We start from the raw sequence: 18,983 nt of genomic DNA on the forward strand, positions 1-18,983 counted from the left end.
TAACAGGCCCACGTTTGCACCACAAGGCTATGCTGCAGACCACTAGGTAGACCGGTCGTAGAAATTTATATTATACAACTTGTAGTCAATCTACACAAATATTATCAAAAGCTTTTTTTCTTTTAAAATGTGTTCAGATTTTATAAAAAGTATAAGTCGAAATCGCAAAACTTAAATTTGATATGAGTTTCTTATTTTTTAACTAATATAGTGGGGAATTACAAAAATTCCTTTTCAATGAAAATTAATCAGTTAAATAAAATAATTTAATAAATTACTAGCTTTTTCCCGCGACTACGTTCGCGTTACACCTCGAATCGTTTATGCATTGATTTAAATGATTTTTTACTTCTTTATGAGAGCTAGTGAGCATAGATGTTTTTTATTTTTCATCTTTTTTTTTATTTATTAAGAGCACTAATACTCTCTTTATAGGTTATTTTTTATTCTTTGAAGGATAATTCAGGAAGATATATATTTCGTTATGATGTCACTAAATAAACCCTTGTATAAAATTTTATACTGTCTGGTTTATAATGTTATAGTATTGCATTTTCGTACAGCAAACTTTCATTCCCTATTCTCTCTAAGTGTATAAATTTCTATAAATTCGCTTTTATCTTTGTGCTTGAATTTTATGTGTATAATCCAGGGTCACCAAGTTTTATATAAATTTTACTAACATTACCCATTTGGTTGATGAATTCAAAAATTTATTCTAATTCTTTTTGTAGGATTTCATTCTTCTAGACCAAATAGTAAAGAATTTTCATACAACAAACTGTTCCGACATAATTTTACTCTCTAAGAGGATGAATTTCCTAAAATCGCTTTGTGTAGCTAATTCACTAATGTCGTTTAAACGAACCTTTGTGCTAATATTTATGTATCTAAAGCTGGCGGTATGAACTCACTCCTAAAATATCTAAAAACTTAATATATAATCCAAAGAATATACCCAGCTAGAAAAAGAATGGACTCTGCCATACTGAAAAATGGTCCTACAGAAGTGGCGCCATCTTTTTAAATGAAAGAAGCGCAGGCTTTTTAAATGAGCGTTTTTGTTGAATTTTACTCTAAAATAATTAAATTTGATTATTAAATCTTATTTTTTACACAAATTCAACAATACTAATAACAAGTATTGTTGTGATGTGTAAAAAAGAAGATTTAACAGTATAATTTATACAATTATTAAATAAAATTAAAAGCCAAACATGTGAAATATTATTTATTATTTAAAGTTCTTATTTATAAGTCAAATAATTTAAGCATCGTTTATTATAATAAAACAAGACCAACATAATACGCCCAAAGTTTTTGTAAATGGAGTAAATATAAATAGGTACTTAAATGATGGCAAATATAAAAGACTTACATTATATTTTTAGGGCCACAAACAAAAGGAATTGTCTAATTAAAACACATATAACAAATTATAGTTTGAAAAACGGTTTGATAATCATTTATTTTATAATATTATGATTGGCGCTATGACAACGACAATATTTTTTGAGAATTTGACAATAATATGACAATGGCCGTTGGAAACTATGGAAACTACAAAAAAAATCTGATTTAACGCCATCTGGCAATAACTAGTAGTAACTTCTTAACCTAAAAATTAATTGCACTACCACCTAGTGGCTAGGGCTGGAACTATTTTATTTGAGACTTCCGTGGAAACGGTGGAACCGCTTTTGCTATTTCACTTTCCCGCCCCTGATATAATCTAACTGACACACCACTGACAATGACAAATAATTTATTTCTGGAGGTATTGTGTGTAGGTGTTTTTCAGGTATGTTTTAGTATTTAGTCGTTTTACACAAAGAAATAGCCATTAAGCACTATAAAAATACTTCATAACAAATATACACATTGTTTAGAAAGGAAATAAAGAAATTATTGTAATAAACTCGAGAAAATAGAAATTCCTGCTAAAATAACACGTGGTACGAGGTCGGCTTACCTTGGAGGGTTGTAGTCTTCTCCTGGGTGGCCACCCTGTATCTGGATCAGGAACAACTACTCGCACGAGTAAACGGTACCGAGGTGGTAGGACCTTTTGAAGATTTAAAATAAAGTTATTTGCGGCGGCGGCGGTTAGCACGTTGAATCGATCTTTCGATAGATGCGGTTCTTGCGGGATCTCTCGATCAAGTGTATTGTGGTACAAAGGTTAATTGACGCAGGCGTAGTTTCAGCCCTTTGAATAACCTCCTAGTACCACATATGCGTATACAATAAATAATAGAATAAATTAATATTGAATTTAAATTAAAGAGATAAAATTAAATATATTTTGAGAGTTTCCTAAACATTCTGCCCGGCGAAAAGGCATGTTCTAAACATGCGTTTTAAATGCGTAACTTTTGAATGCAAAAAAAATAAAAAATTAGAGATAAAGATAAAGAAAAAAAATAAAAGAGAAAAAAAATACATAAAATAATTTTTGTGTAATAGCAAAAAAAAAAAATAAATGGCGATAATTAATTGCTGGGTAAAGGACATAATTTAACTAAAGGACGCTGCAAAGTTCCCTTAGCTGTCCTCACCCAGAGCCACCCGCACCACACCATCCGTCCCCTCACTTAACGAAATTATGCGACCTAAGGTCCATTGGCATGGAGGAGCATTTTCATTTTTTATAATAACTAACGTTCCTAGAGAAGGAATCAGAGGAATTAAGCCATTTCTGGCGTTGTTGGAGCGAATGCAAATACTCCTTATGCCACCTGTTTCCAAAAATCGCGATGTAATCGTTGTAAAAGTTGCCTTGAGAGAGAGACGGTTAATTGGTACAGCAGTAAAGTTCGGCGTAGGTAAACTGTTCAATGGCTCTAAAGTTAAAAATGACCAGGGGGTTAGCGCATTAATGTCTTCGACGTCCGAACTGATGGGATTGAGCGGACGTGAATTTAATACAGCTTCAATCAAGGTCAGGGTCGTATATAATTCCTCAAAAGTCAAGGACTTGTTGTCCGATTACTCGACCTAAATGCGTTTTTACTGAACGGACAATTAAGCTTCCCAAAGTCCCCAAAATGCGGGGCAGCGGGCGGATTAAAATGCCATTGAATATTTTTCATGTTCAACTGCGGATTCAAACATAGTTTTTAATTTTCTTTGTTAGCACCAACAAAATTGGTTCCACAATCACTATATATAAGTTCTGTGCAGCGACCTCTTCGGGATAGGGAATCTCTAGAAGGGCGCCCAAAAAGCTTCCGTGGACAAGCTACTAACTAATTCTAAGTGTATAGCTTTGGTCACCAAAACATATAAATAAACATATATATGCTTTAGTTGTTTTAGCACCTCTATATCTGTTCATAGTAATTAAGAACGTCCTGCAAAGTCTACCCCGTGTGTGTGTGTGAAAGCTTTTAATTGTGAAACGCGAGACGGCGGTAAATTCCCATTTGCGGTTGGAAGGCTTCTGATTGGATCGCCAACAAATTAAACATGAATGAATTACTGAATTTATAGCTCGTTTAGGAGAAAGAATCCAAACCGATTGAGATAGTAAAAAAAAGCAAAGTGCGCAATCCTGCATGAAGGTATTTAAGATGGTAGTAATATATTAAATGGCGTGTTAGTAAACTAGAGCGAGGTGGTAAAATTGGATATTTTGCAGAATAAGATAGAGTTGAATGTTTTTAATCTACTACCTACACGAACAATTCCTGATTTTGTCATCAAAGATTAAGTTTACGTAATGGTTTAGAAAAAATTTAGAAATCAATTCCGATTGGAAACAAAATCGATTGAGTCCTTTTACAAGACACGTAAATGATTCATTTAATTCAACAGTTAAGAGCGGACCCGATCTTTTTGACGGGGATTTTTATATTAAAAAGGAAGCGTAAAACATAAGCGACGGTACGTTGAAGAGTAGCGAAGAGTATTTTTCTAAAAGAGGTCAATAAAGTTCTCTTCAGAAGTAGCGGCGAAAAAGAAGTATGTTTTTTCTTCTTCTGAAGTACTATTTAGAGTAGCGCATGCGGAGGTTGAACCTAACAAAGCATCAAGATCATGAAGAAAGAAGGTCCTGAAACCAAGTACTAAAATTTACAAACTCTGATGGAAATATTCCTCGAGAAGCAACATCAGCAGGGTTGTTCTTGGAACTCAACGTGTATGGCAAGTTGCGTGTGGGGGCTTGTCTTGAATATAAGCTACTCGGTTAGCAACAAAAGTTTTCCAACGACTAGGTGGAGAGTGAAGCCAATATAAAACAATATTAGAGTCAGACCAGGTAATAATTTTATCTAAAGATATTTTAGTTTTAAAAATGGGTACTAAATATGCGAGTAATTTAGCAAGAAGAACAGCGGCGCAGAGCTCAAGACGGGGAATTGTTAACTTCTTTAAAGGCGCAACTTTAGTTTTTGAAGCAACTAAATGAACATCTATTTTTTTGTTGTTTCTCAAAATTCTAAGATATACAACTGCGGCGTAACCTTTTTCAGACGCATCACAAAAACCATGCAACTCACATCTATTCTCACACTCGGAAAATAGGATCTTCCGGGGAAGGTCAATTTGAGACAACAAGTGCATTTCATTTTTGTAACGCGTCCAAATACGGATAATTTCGTCAGGGGGCTGTTGGTCCCAATCCATATGGGACGACCATAACTTTTGGATTAAAGTTTTAGTAAAAAAGGTAACAGGAGCTAAGAAGCCTAACGGGTCAAAAATACGAGCTAATTCTGACAACATGTTTCGTTTAGTACAAGGTCTGTCAAGAGAGTTAAAATGAAAATGAAAGTTATCCGTTGTGGGATTCCACTGAAGACCCAAAATTTTTAATGATGATTCAGGATCATCAAAATTTATATGAGTAGTTGATAAAAAGTCAGAAGGTAGATCACTCAGTAGATTGGGATCGTTACTTGCCCATTTTCTAAGGTCAAGCCCAGCTTTAGAAAACAAAGCTATTAGTTCATTTTTAAGGGCGAGAGCTTCACTGAAAGTGGTGGCTCCAGTAACCACGTCATCAACATAAGTATGATTTGAAATCGCATGAGATGCTAAGGGAAAATCTGCTCCTTCATCAAGGACTAATTGCTGAAGTGCGCGTAAGGCTAAGAAAGGCGAAGGCGATAAACCATAAACGACAGTAATTAATTCGTAGTCCTGAAGAGGGTCATTACGAGAAAATCTCCAAACAATTCTCTGATACTGATGTTGAGAAGAAGTGATCAATATATTGCGATACATCATTTTAATATCTGTACATAAAACGTACACATGAAAGCGAAATTGAATTAAGAGTTCAACAATGTCTTTTTGAAGTTTGGGTCCGGTAAACAAATGATCGTTGAGAGAGGTTTGGTTCGGGAGCTTCGCACTACCATTGAAAACCACTCGCAATTTGGTTGAGCTAGCTTGAGGCTTTAAAACGCAATGATGCGGAATATAATACGAAGCGGAAGATAACTCAGTTTCATGACTGACAGGTTTCATATGTCCCAGATCAAGATATTCTTTCATAAATTGACAATAAGATTTATACAATTCTTGATCTTTTAATAGACGACGTTCTAAAGAGAGAAATCGCTGTTCAGCAAGTTGACGAATACCGGGGAAAGTAGGAAAGTTATCGCGGAATGGTAGATGCACTACAAATTTTCCATCGGAATTTCTCTGGTATGTTTTTAAGAAATGTTCTTCACAAAAAAGATCATTATCTGACAGCATAGGCAAAAGAGGAACTGACTCTACTTCCCAAAATTTTGTAAGAATATCATCAGTATTAATTTTATGCGAATTACAAAAGAATGAAGTTACAGTAGACGTTTCACAAAATGTACCTATTTTACCCATTGGAACATACCCAAAAATTGTGTTCAAAAGATCTGGTTCTCCGTGAATCCCTCGAACACATCCGTTTAGGATAATTTTTGTGTATACATCAGCACCAAGCAGAATGTCAATAGGACCAGGTACATAAAACTTCGGATCAGCAAGTTTCAAATTGCTAAGATGAGACCAAGAAGAAGCTGGCAAAATTGCAGTAGGTAAGCTATCGCAAATTTTAGGTAAAACAATAGCGTCAGTATTAAGTACTGATTCCGGACAATTAAGCGGTCGAAATGAAAGTGTAACGGTAGCTTGCCCGGAGTTTGTAACCATATTATCAAGACCTTGAATTTCATAAAGTCCCCTTTCCTTTGGTAAACCAAGAGTATTAGCAGACTTCTCTGTTATGAATGAAGTCATACTTCCAGGATCAAGCAAGCATCGCATTGATTGATATATACCAAACTTATCTAATACTTCGATAACCGCGGTTCCTAATAGAACTGATGTAGATTTAGATAACAAGCCTGTCGCAGCGAAGCTCTGATTCAACGAAGAATTCTCATCGCGATTTGAAAATACAGTTTTAGAAGGTGTACCAGAAAAGTGAGGTTTATTATTAAAGCTATTTTCACGAGAAGTTGAAGGTAAAGCTGATTCGGGACTATGAGTGGCGCGTTCTATATTACTTGAAGAAAAATGCAAAAGAGTATGATGACGTTGATTACATTTACGACAAGACATAGCTGATTTACAATTTTGCGTAGAATGAATATTACTTAAGCAGTTAACACATAGATGTGCCCTTTTGGAAAGCTGATACCTTTCTTGAGGAGTTTTGCTTAAAAAAGTTGAACAATTATATAACGAATGCATTTCGTTACAAAGTAAACAAGATCCGGAATTACTATTTTTTGTTTGCTTTGCCAAAAGAGAAGTAGTACGACGAGGTTGTAATGGTGATTTAATTTTATTTGATCTTTTGTTATTAATTAAAGGTAAAGAAAGATTAAGAGATTCATAAGTTTTACAACATTTTTCTAAAAATTCAAATAATTCTTTAAATTTTGGTATTGTGCCTGAGGCAAGCGAAAGTTCAAACCTTGTTATTAAATCATCATCAACCCGTTCCAACAACATGTTAACTAATATGAAGTCCCAAGATTCAATTGGAAAATTTAAATTTTTTAAAGAGGCGAGATTTTGTGAAAATGTGTCCAAAAGATTTCTAAGAGATTCAGGTTGGTCGCGAATAGCTTTAGGGGCAGTTTTAATAGCATACCAATGCGATTGCGCTCGAAATCTTACGTTACTGTAGCGATCAACAAAGTTATCATATGTGGTTTGATAATTGTCTGAAGTCATTGGCAGGCTACTAACAACACCCAATGGTTTACCCTCGACTAACGAAAGAAGGTAACGAAATTTTTCTATTGGCGTTAATGTTGGATTATTATGTATCAGAGCATTATAGAGATCGATAAATGTAGAAAAAGTTCTATAATCACCATTAAATTTAGGAATATCTAAATTTGGAGGTTTTATATGATAATTATGTTCATTAGAAGTACCTGAAGTAGTAGCATTCATAGAATAATTTAATATTTTTTGCGAATTTGCAATATCAATTTCGCATAAGTCTACGTACATGGACTTTACATACATAAAAATCATTAAAAAATGCTGTTCTTATAACATTTTCTGGTTCTAAATCGGTGTCAGCTTCATTTGCAAGACTAGAAATAATATTTTGATGCTGTTTTATAAAGTCATCGTTGAGAACATCAAGTTCTGCACATCTAACTTTAAATAAACTGCGAACTGTTTTATCAGTTTTGGTACGTTCTGCTAACTGTAATAAATATTGAATCTCTGAAATAGAATTACTTCTATTGTTTTCAGTTTTCTTAAGCGTATTTGTTCAGCCATAATTACTAAATTATGAAATAATGTACAAAAATAATATTATTTATTTGAAGTCTCCCTCGTAGTATAAACATAAAAATAACAACAAACAAAAAAACTTGAAGTGCGTATGCTTATCAGTAAACTTATTGATTTGGTGAACAGTTCCCTTAGACGACACAATTACTACTGACCATCGATAGAATGTCCGTTGGCTATCGCGCAAATCTGTGGAATCTAAAATGGCCAGGCGCGGAATGGAACTGGCGATGCGGTCTTGCGCTGATAATATTGAAAAAGAGAAAAACAAAAGGAAAATTTAAATCTTAGAGAAATATATAACTGTAGTTAATATAAACTTTTTATAGAAATGAATGTGGAAAATAGATATTGATAGAAAATCTAAATGCGAAGAAAAAAAAAAGAAAGAAATAGGAGAGAAAAAATAACTTTTGCTTTCTACTTTCAAAAGTTCGCTATATTCGGCGTTATCCGGCTACGAAGGACCAATGTTTAGAAAGGAAATAAAGAAATGATTGTAATAAACTCGAAAATAGAAATTCCTGCTAAAATAACGTGGTACGAGGTCGAAGCTTACCTTGGAGGGTTGTAGTCTTTTTCTCCTGGGTGGCCACCCTGTATCTGGATCAGGAACAACTACTCGCACGAGTAAACGGTACCGAATTGGTAGGACCTTTTGAAGATTTAAAATAAAGTTATTTGCGGCGGCGGCGGTTAGCACGTTGAATCGATCTTTCGATAGATGCGGTTCTTGCGGGATCTTTCGATCAAGTGTATTGTGGTACAAAGGTTAATTGACGCAGGCGTGTTTCAGCCCTTTGGAATAACCTCTCTAGTTCCACATATGCGTATACAATAAATAATAGAATAAATTAATATTGAATTTAAAATTAAAAGAGATAAAATTAAATATATTTTGAGAGTTTCCTAAACACACATATATACCTTTCATTTAAAAAAAGAATCATCAAGATTGGTGAAGCGGTTTCGGCGGGATGGATGCAACAAAAAAACCCTTTGAGCTTTTATATATGTATGGATTAATTATTTTTCCAACATATTTTACTTGCAAATTTTTATAAATATTCAGACTCGTCAATATCGTAGTCCACCGTGTCCAGCCTGTTTAGCCAAACGTAGGCCGATTCCTCTTCGGCGGCGCGCGGCGTCGTGACCCTGGCCGATGAAAGAGTCTTGAAGACGCTCATCCGCGCATAGGAACAAGTTGACTGCGTAGCGTATTGCGTATTAATCGAGTTCTGAAACTTTCTGCTCTACATGTATAACATGTCACGCAAGTTTATTATTTTAGTCTCGATTTTAATATATAAATGTGTGAAATGCCACCTGAATATCTTCCGCCATGACATGTTTTTACTTTTTTGTTATGGTAAAGTGATTTGTATAAACTTTATTCAATAACGTTTGTGATCTCCATTTGTGATTTTTTAATTTTAAGCGAAAATTAAGTATAACATTTTAGGAAAGAGAAACACTGTATTAAAAGAATAAGAAGAAATTAGTCTTATTTTGAAAGAAAAATATAAAAAACTAATCTATATTTATATACTAACCAGAATCCGGTGACATATACGCGGTCTCACCGGAAACATTACTTATTACTTCACATAACTTGAAGAATATCTACTTTTAATAATGAACACTTCAGAAATACACCAGTAAAAACATTTATTATTTGAGATTAAAACTCGAATGACATTATAAATATTAGTTACCTATGTTGTTATAGCTTTTATAGACCTGTTTAACGACTTAATAAGTTACCTAGCGAAAAAATCTGTGCGCGTACCTACCACTATTGTTACAGGTTAATTTTTGAAAGAAATATGTTACACAAATTAAAAACGCTAAAATTTTAATAGTTTGTTTTTTTTTAATTGTTTTACTTGTGCATTATTGGTCTTATAATGCAATTAGTTGGAATTATATCTTCTTTAAATATAATTAGACTTTTTAACGACTTTTAAGTTACCTAGGAAAAAATCTGTGCACCTACCTACCACTATTGTTACAGGTTAATTCGTTAAACAAATGTGTTACATATTATTCGTGGTATTAGTGGTATTATATTGGAATCAGCTTGGCATTAGTGGGGAATTATATGAGAAATTTTGGTATTTAATTTGTATTTTTGGCATTACTTTGGCATTAGTATACAGACATTTGTCAGCGGCTTACTCCTTGTAGATAATTAAAAGTTTTTAGATAAAAATTTGCTTTTTATGTCAGATCATTTCTATGAAAAATTATATTAGATTTTTTTTTATTAAAGACGCTGGGTATTAAAACATTGACTAATAAAGCTTGTCCACTTTAAATAAGGGTCTGAAATATCCTCCTTGGAGTGTTTGGGTTAAAGGGGTGTATAATAAATGTAATCCTTGTTTTATAATAAAACCATAAAACATTTATTTGTGAGTAAAATAATGCAATGTTTAAATATCTCTCTCCTTTATAATTAGGTGACTAAAAATACACTAAAAATAATTAGAAAAAAATCTTGTAATTATTTAGTAATTACGTCAATATTAATTAATTGACTTTCTAGTCTATTTTATTTTATATACAAATATATTATTAAATTTTAATCTAAGCATTAAGTAATAAAACACTTTGTGGCCGTCTTATATCGTAGAGGTTACGAAAATATACTTCCTGGTTACACACCCCATACAGAAAACAGTTGTAAAGGGGTGCAAATAAATTAATATAATCACTGTTTTTTATAATAAAACTATAAAACATTTCTTATTTGTGAGATTAAAAAACAAAACAATGCATTAGTTAAAATAAGTACATTCAATAAGCATGTATTGTGTTAGACATTTATATGCCCAGTATATTTTTAACAAACCAATCAGGAAAAAATCCAAAACCTACCGTTATAGGAGGTATAAGATGATTAAACTTATATAATGACAACTACTTATCGGATAACAAATTAATTACTACTGTCGAAAGCTACTGTCTGGGTAGAATATACCTAGAGTACCTACACCTACCTATGATGTAGGTAGATTAAAGCTTATTTTGACTTTACGTCTCACTTCGGTGTCACAAGCTGAATTTTTCAGGGATGGTACATGATATGGGGAAGTACAGTACATGATATGGGGACCCTTATTCCGAAAGTAGTACAAAATTAGACCGGGTAAAAGGGCACTATCATCAAAAATCGATATATTAATACCACCGTATGGAGAAAACAAATACTTATTTTTTGATCCAGTACACAATAAAGTCTTCGTAGGGAGTAATTTTTATAATTATTTACAAAAAAACATTTCCATTAGCGCTTATGACCAAAAAACTTTAAACATGAATAACTCATTTCAATCATGCGAAAATTTGGTTTAAAAATAGACTTTTTTTAATATAACTTTCATTTAACGAAAAACGAAGGCCTAAATAAAAAAAAGAAACAATTTAAAAGTTTCGCTTATGTCTTGACAAGGTATCAAAGCAAACCCCATATTTTTTGCATATCAGGTATATTTTGCATATCATTGGTATACCAAACCAAAACAATTAGCGATGTAATGGTTTTTGCGCGCGCGCTGGCCGACTGCCGCCGCTGCGCCGAGATTTCCTATACCCTTGTATATATGACGTCATGGTGTGGCAAATGTAGCATTTTAATTCGATTTGGGCTCCCTTATATAGGATAACAGAAACATTTTCAATGTTAAAACGACTTCAACCAAAAGGAAAAACGTTTCCCGTCTACTTACTGCATAATTTTTTGAAAAATTAACAGAAATACATTACCAAAGGTTTATAGATTTTGCACACAAAAAATAATTTTTAATCAAGCAATACTTTTGTAGCACATTTTTTTGTAAAATGGGCAAGGTTTTTGGCTAAATTTTTGTGACTTACGGAAGGGCAAGTTTCAATTAAATTTATTCGGAAACTAAATGTTGTAAAAAAAAATAATGTGAACCAACATAGCGTAGGGTATTGCCAATTTGCTGATGAAAAGAAATAGTACTTTTCAATGTTGACTTTATACTTAAATGTCCACTTTTTTCCCATATCGAAATATTGGGCGCCGGCGCGGCACCTCGGATTCGGATTTAGAGACAATCCTTTTCTCCTTTGTATACCGGTCTCTTAAGGCCTTCCACCTCTTTTAGCATTCTTCAGCTGAATAATAACTTTATTAGTAAACACTATACACTAAAATTAAGTAAAAATACACAACAATTACAATATTTGTGCGACTTCCACCCACGTTTGATGTTTTTTTAAAAGATGTTTATAATCACGGTGTTCCATATTATATAAATGTTCATAATTTGTTATTAAATCTAATAAAAAAAACCACTTATATCGTCAATCTCGCACAATTCTATCTCTACTAAAGACATAATTACTAACAAACAGAAAATAAGAGAAATTCAACCAAAATTTAACCACGAGGCCGTTCCACGAGGTTATCAATACAACGACAGAAACAAAATGAACACGCCGACGCTATGGCCATAGATGAACTAAACTTTCCTATCTCCACAGAACGACAGAACATACTTTGAGCGTCACCCGAGCGTAATATATCACGTATTTGAATTAGCCTACTGATTGGCTGTTCCGAACGGTCGCGAACTGCCGACTTAAGCCGCTTTCATACACTTGCGAATAACGAATTGCGAATTACGAATCCGAATAAAAATAGAATGTCAATTAATTTGACAATTTTGATATGTTTTAATCGATAATATAACATAACCTATCTCCTGTTTAGTAGTTTTTCTTTTTATTTTATATTTGCCCACTGTTTTGTTAATACATTAAAAATAATGGATTATGATTATGAGCAAAGATTTTATGAATATCAGTATCAATGTGACCAAAATCAATTGTGGCATTGGAACAGAAAACGTAAACTTGTTTTATATTTATTGTTAAAACGTCGAAGACAAAAAAAATAGATCTGTTGGAACTTGCGAAATATTTAAATTACGCACACAAGGGGCAAGAAATGCGTACGAAAGACGAAAAAAAATCGAAATTTTCATGTATGTAGAAGACAAGATATTTAAGTGGCAAAACTAACACCATGTTTGTGAAAAATTTACCATTTACGGGAACCAGTTTCTTCTGTAGAAATGACTTCAGTTACTCTAAGGTTAGTGAGTATATACTTTTAATTTTAGCTTAACTCTATAAAATTATTTTATTCTAACTATTATACTTTATATTTTAAAAATAAAAGAATATGTTAGGTATTTGGCATCAGGGAATAGTATGAAGAGTATTTCATATCTTTATAGGCTAGGGTTAAGCACAGTATCTGTTATACTTAATACTACTTGTAATGCTATTTGGGAAACTTTAAAATATGAATACCTGCCAGTTCCAACAAAAATTAATTGGGAACAAATTGCTGAAAATTTTGAGAACAAATGGAATTTTCCCAATTGTGTTGGGGCTATTGATGGAAAACACACATATCAGAATACAGTGGTGCAATATGTTATTTACACAACTATTTAAGGAAATCAGATGTACAAAAGTTAGACAGTGACAAATATTGCCCCTCTAATTTTGTGGATTGTGAAATTGATGGTGGCAATATTATAAGAGGAGAATTGTTATCAGGGCTGGGGAAATTTTGGGCAGTGATGATATTGGTGGTGGTGGTGGATTTGTTGGCGCTGGCAGTTTGAGGGCCTCGACAATAATGGTGTCTACATCATCTTTAATACAAAAATTTGTTAAAGCATTTCAAAGAAACCCATCGAAAAAAAAATATATATATATATATAAATTATAATAACAAAAAACTTACTTTTCTTTCTCCTTCCCTTTTTGTGATGTCGTCGGCGTCAGTGCATCCTCTGGGGGGGGTTACATCTGCTATATGCCCCAGAAGATGTTGGTGTTGGAGCCCTCCCTGATCCTGATGGTGTATATGTCCTACAGACAAAAGAAAAATTAATAACATTCATTGATGGTCAATAATTAAAATTTAATTTTTTTCGTAAATATAAATTTTAAAGCTTTTCAAAAACAAGAATAATTAAAGAATAAAAATCTTACTTTAAGTGCTCAAGGAAAGCATCCCTCAAATTCCTCCATTTTTGTTCAATTTTTTCCAGGGGAATGTACCCATTCATTTCGAAGTGGGCTTCTTTCCACATTTTCTCTCTAATATCTTTGGCCCTTTCCTTTAGGGGTAGAGTATGGTCCCATAAAGGTGGTCGGGCCTGAACCGCCTCTGCCAATTTTGCGATGATTTCATCTTCGGATGAAACTCTCGGTGAGGCCACAGTTTTCTTGGGAGCCTCCATCCCAAGACTTTCATCCAAGGGCTCACTACCACTGACAAAGCAGCCATGTTGGGAGCCAGCATAGATGGGGACAACTTCCCCACATTCATGGCATTCAACCTCGTACTGTAATAAGAAAAGGATGTATCAATAACCTGGCCTTAATTTTTTCTATTGAACAAACTTACTACTTCCAAGTCTGCAGCTGCAGCCTCTAAATCCATTTCGAATTTCAACTTTCCAGCCTAGGTAAGTACAACACTATAAACACTAACCCAAAATCCTACTAATCTAACTAAATATACCAAATTATAAAAAAGTATGTTAGGTACTCATGTAATGTACTCTAAAACAAACAGATAACTAAAAGATATAAACTAAATACGAAAAAACAACAAGTAACTTACACTACCTACGTAAACAAAACTAAACTAAAGTAAAAGTAATAAAAAAAAATAAACAAAACTGAAAGAATAAACAAAATACTACAAGGGAGAAAACAGAGGCTACCACGTGGAAAGCGAATCGTGGCGAAAGCGAAACGGCGGTGTCATGTCGTAAGTATAATCAACAAGAGGTCTTGAGCTCCCTTCTGTGCAAACGCGTACTTACAATTCGCCCGAATCCTTCGCAAAAATTGAAATCATTCGAATTTTCCCGCGGCGCAAATTTTAAATATTACGAATCGCATAAAAATTAAACTTTCTGACAGCGCCGCCATGTTCATTAAAATTGAACCAATGAAAACGAGTTTCCTAATTCGTGATTTGCCAGTGTATATATTGACCATTTCGAAACTCCCCTGAACGTAAAACGAACTGCCAACTTTTCGACCAACTGACTATAAATCCGTTCATTTCATAGCATTGGACATTTTGAACGGCAACTGAACTACAACTTAGAGTTTATAAATCCAGCTTTGCGAGTTCATTTCTATAATAAAAAATAAAGAAATAGTACTGTATAATACTACATCTTGTAAAAAAAACAGTACCAAGTAACATTAGAAATGCCGATCGATGATATTTTGTGTGTAAGTTTATGTGTAAGTCATCGATCGTCATTTCTAATGTTTATTGATACAATTTGTTTTTTCCGATCATATCGCTATAGAAACAGGACGCTTAAAAATAAAAATATCTGTTTTATGAAAAAAAACTACTGGTTTTGAGAGCCCCCGGAGACTAATTTCTCAGTGACTTTTTCTTTATACACAAATTTGTCCAACCAAAATATAATTAATATCATATTATACAGAAAAGACGTTAGAAAAAATTAACATTAGTAGTATTTTAATGAAACATGCTTTTAGATGTTTCAAGTTTAATGAGAGTAATTTTATCTCTACATATGTTTCGGCTTGTTAGGCCTTTTTCAAGAATTTCTTAAAACTAACCATCTGACTGCATCTGATCTAACAGAGCGGTAATGAACTAAAATTTCATGTTTGGATTAAGGAGGTCCTTAACATAACAAGTCTAGATAGGTTCTTGACTTGTTTCAATGCAGTTGAGTAAAAAACATGCAACAAAATATATTTGCAACAGATGTTTGAATTATTTTCACAACGAAGCCAAACTAAATAACCATTTGGTAGACGTTGTAAAATAAATAACTGCAAAATATTATTTCCTAAAGAGACAAAGTTGTATTTTAAAAATTTTACACAAAAATAAGTGTTGCATTTTATAATATATGCCGACTTTGAAGCATATCTAGAACCCTCCACCGATAAAAACCCAACTAAAACGAATAAATATCAAAAAACGTACAGCTTTCAGTGTAGTATGTTATTTAAAATGCGCATAGATGACATATTAGCCTATTATAAAAGCAAACGAGACCCGAACCTTATAGAGTGGTTTATAACTCGAAAATATTTCTAAATTTATTGATTCAAAATTGAAAGCTTTAGTAATAATGGAAATATCTATAATTCAACAACATGACTTTAACATTACTTCCCATTGCTACATTTGCGAGAAATCTTTTACACCAAACGATGATCGTGTTCGAGATTACTGTCATCCAACAGGCAGATATCGAAGTCTTGCGCATAACAGTTGCAATTAAAGGTGTGTAGTTCGTGAACAAACTAGTTCCAATGAACTATTCCGACCCCGGAATGAAAGGAACTAGTTCCTCAGGACCTATTCCGAGATCGAGACTGTGACCGATATAGAATAATATGCGACGGCGGCGGATCAGCTAGCGCGCGTAGCCCGATGGTAGGCAAGAGTGGGGAGTGCCAGCCGTACGTTATCGCATCCGGACATAGAGGAACTAAACTAAATAAAATACTAGTTTACATACGAACGGATCGGGCCAGCGCGATCGATGTTAGGCAGGAGTGGGGAGTGCCAGCCGTATGCCGTATGTTATCGGATCCGGAACTCGAGGAACTAAATAAAAGACTAGTTTACGTATGGATCAGCCAGCGCGATTGATGCTAGGCCGGCGTGGGGAGTGCCAGCCGTAAGTTATCGGATCCGGACATAGAGGAACTGTTAAAAGACTAGTTTACGGGAATCTATTCAGTCGCCAGATCCGAGATATAATACAAGGCGACGACGATGGATTCGGCCTTGTCTATTGCCACAGCCGGCGCGGCGTAATTATCACAGAAATTTGTCGTGGATACTGTTTTTGATTTTTAGTTTGTTTTTTAAATATTTTATGGGTTTCACTTTAGGTCCCTAAAATTAAGAAATATCTTATAAAACGAACCAGATATTCTGAACTTTTAGACAAAAACAAAAAGCTTGAAGTGAGGAAAAATGCAATTTTTCGTAAAATTTTTGTAATATTTGCTCCAATTGATTTGTGATATAGTTTTTTAAATTCTGATTTGAATTTTTTTTTATTTTTTTTTATCTGCAATACAACTTACCTATATGTTTTTAACATACACAATTACACGTCTCGTTATATCTCCGTAGATTATAAAAATTATACAGATCGTACTATACATATACTGAATAGTTCTGACTGACAACGAAACGCATTAGCAAGCGAGGGGGATGTCAATGTTAGTCGGGAACTATTGTGAACTAAAGACCTAGTTCAAGGAACTATTCCTCTGGAGGAACTAGAACTAAGGAACTAGTTCCTCCCAAGGAACTAGAATTCCCACCTCTAGTTGCAATTTGAACGTCAGAAACTTTTGTAGTACCGGTAGTATTCCACAATTTCTCAAATTACGACGGACACTACCTGGTGCGTGCATTGGGTAAGAACGGAGATATCAAGATACTCTCAGTAATACGATTCAGATGTAAAATTACGGTTTATTGATTCATTTAGATTTATGCCATCATCTTTATGGCGGTTTTCCACCAAGCAGACAGGACATGAACAAAACACGAAATGTTCGTTTGAACAGAAAATTCGAACAGTTTTGTTTTGAAAGTGTTTCAAAATTTGGGTCAAAGTTGTGAAAATGTGGCGCGCAGCAAACTTGAGAAAACAAGATGACGAGGATTTATTTTTACTTTATTTTTGCTAGTAACTCATATTTTATGTTACATGTGTTATGTATGTAACTCATATTTTATCGTTAAAAAGAACAAAAGTATACGTTGACACAGATGGCCTAATCTATTGCAAGATGCTAGAGAAGGTGATATAAGTATACGAGGTGAATTTTGATCAAGTTTTAAGAATGTCGGGCACACATTTTGGAAATCTGTTTTGTTTAATTGGCCCTATCATTAGCAAGAACGAAAAACCACACACCAACTACAGAGACCCCATCCCAACACAGGAACGTTTTGTCATCTCATTGAGGTTCCTAGCAATAGGAGATTCGTACTTTAGTTACGCACTGATCGCAGTTTTAAAGTACACGGTTAAGGTAGGCATATAATAACATTATAGAATACATATATTATAGTTGAAGTATGCTTTATTGCTTTAAATCGGGGGGTTGCTTTTAAACGGGTCCCAAGTTTATGCCACACCGCGGTCTTATTTAAATAAGCTGAACGCGGTACATAACACGGGAATCAGGAAATTCTCTGTTTTAAACCATATCGTGTTGAGTAATGATAAAGCCAAAGGACAAAACTTAATTCGATTTTAGAAACCTTAATGGTGCTCCTCCAAGTAGCAGAACAGAATTAATAGTTTATTTAGACAATACTAAGTTGAGCTGATTACTCTGTTTTTTATTCCTTTTGTATTATAGTTGTTTTTTTTTTATTTTGAATGTTTTTCTCATTTTTTATTGAAATAAACACACACCAAACTTATTTAATACTCTGTTTTAAACAAAATGTTTCAAACATAACAGTCTGGGTTTCAAGAAAGGGGGACACAATGGATCTGTAAGGTCGAAGTGATTAACCCCCCTCCCACTCATTCTAAATTCTAAAAAAAAAACAGTCTGGGTTTCGGGCAATTCAAAATATTATCTATTATAAAGAGTGGTAAATATTTCAAGAATTAATAAGTATTTTCCTTAGAAGATTAGTAGGTTTTGTTTACGTTAGGTTAGATTAAAAAAACTCACTTCACTGGTCTACTTTAAAATACTTTATTATAATATATAGAGTTAAAATTAAATCACGACTACATATTGATATAAAATTAGAAAAATACAACAATTATTAATTATATAAAAAAGTAAATACATATATATATATATATATATATATATATATATATATATATATATATATATATATATATATATATATATATATATATATATATATATATATATATATATATATATATATATATATATATATATATATATATATATATATATATATATATATATATATATATATATATATATATATATATATATATATATATATATATATATATATATAAAAATAAAACAAAAAATACATTTTTTTGTTAGGTTATACCTATGCACTAATACGTTACCCTAGAGATTTTACATTACAAAATATAAATAAAATACAATTTTAAAAAGAGTAATAA

The 18,983-nt window shown here is 33.1% G+C and overlaps 1 protein-coding gene across 1 annotated transcript; it reads right to left on the bottom strand.

The window, feature by feature from the left end:
* Window positions 1-4,134: 4,134 nt before the first annotated feature.
* On the bottom strand, window positions 4,135-7,461 carry LOC115884171. Its single transcript, XM_030902672.1, has one exon. It carries the CDS (start codon window positions 7,459-7,461, stop codon window positions 4,135-4,137), a length of 3,327 nt encoding a protein of 1,108 aa, XP_030758532.1.
* Window positions 7,462-18,983: the final 11,522 nt, after the last annotated feature.

Source organism: Sitophilus oryzae, unplaced genomic scaffold (genome assembly GCF_002938485.1).
Source record: "Sitophilus oryzae breed Bouriz unplaced genomic scaffold, Soryzae_2.0 scaffold_2024_pilon_pilon, whole genome shotgun sequence".
Classification (NCBI taxonomy): Eukaryota; Metazoa; Arthropoda; class Insecta; order Coleoptera; family Curculionidae; genus Sitophilus; species Sitophilus oryzae.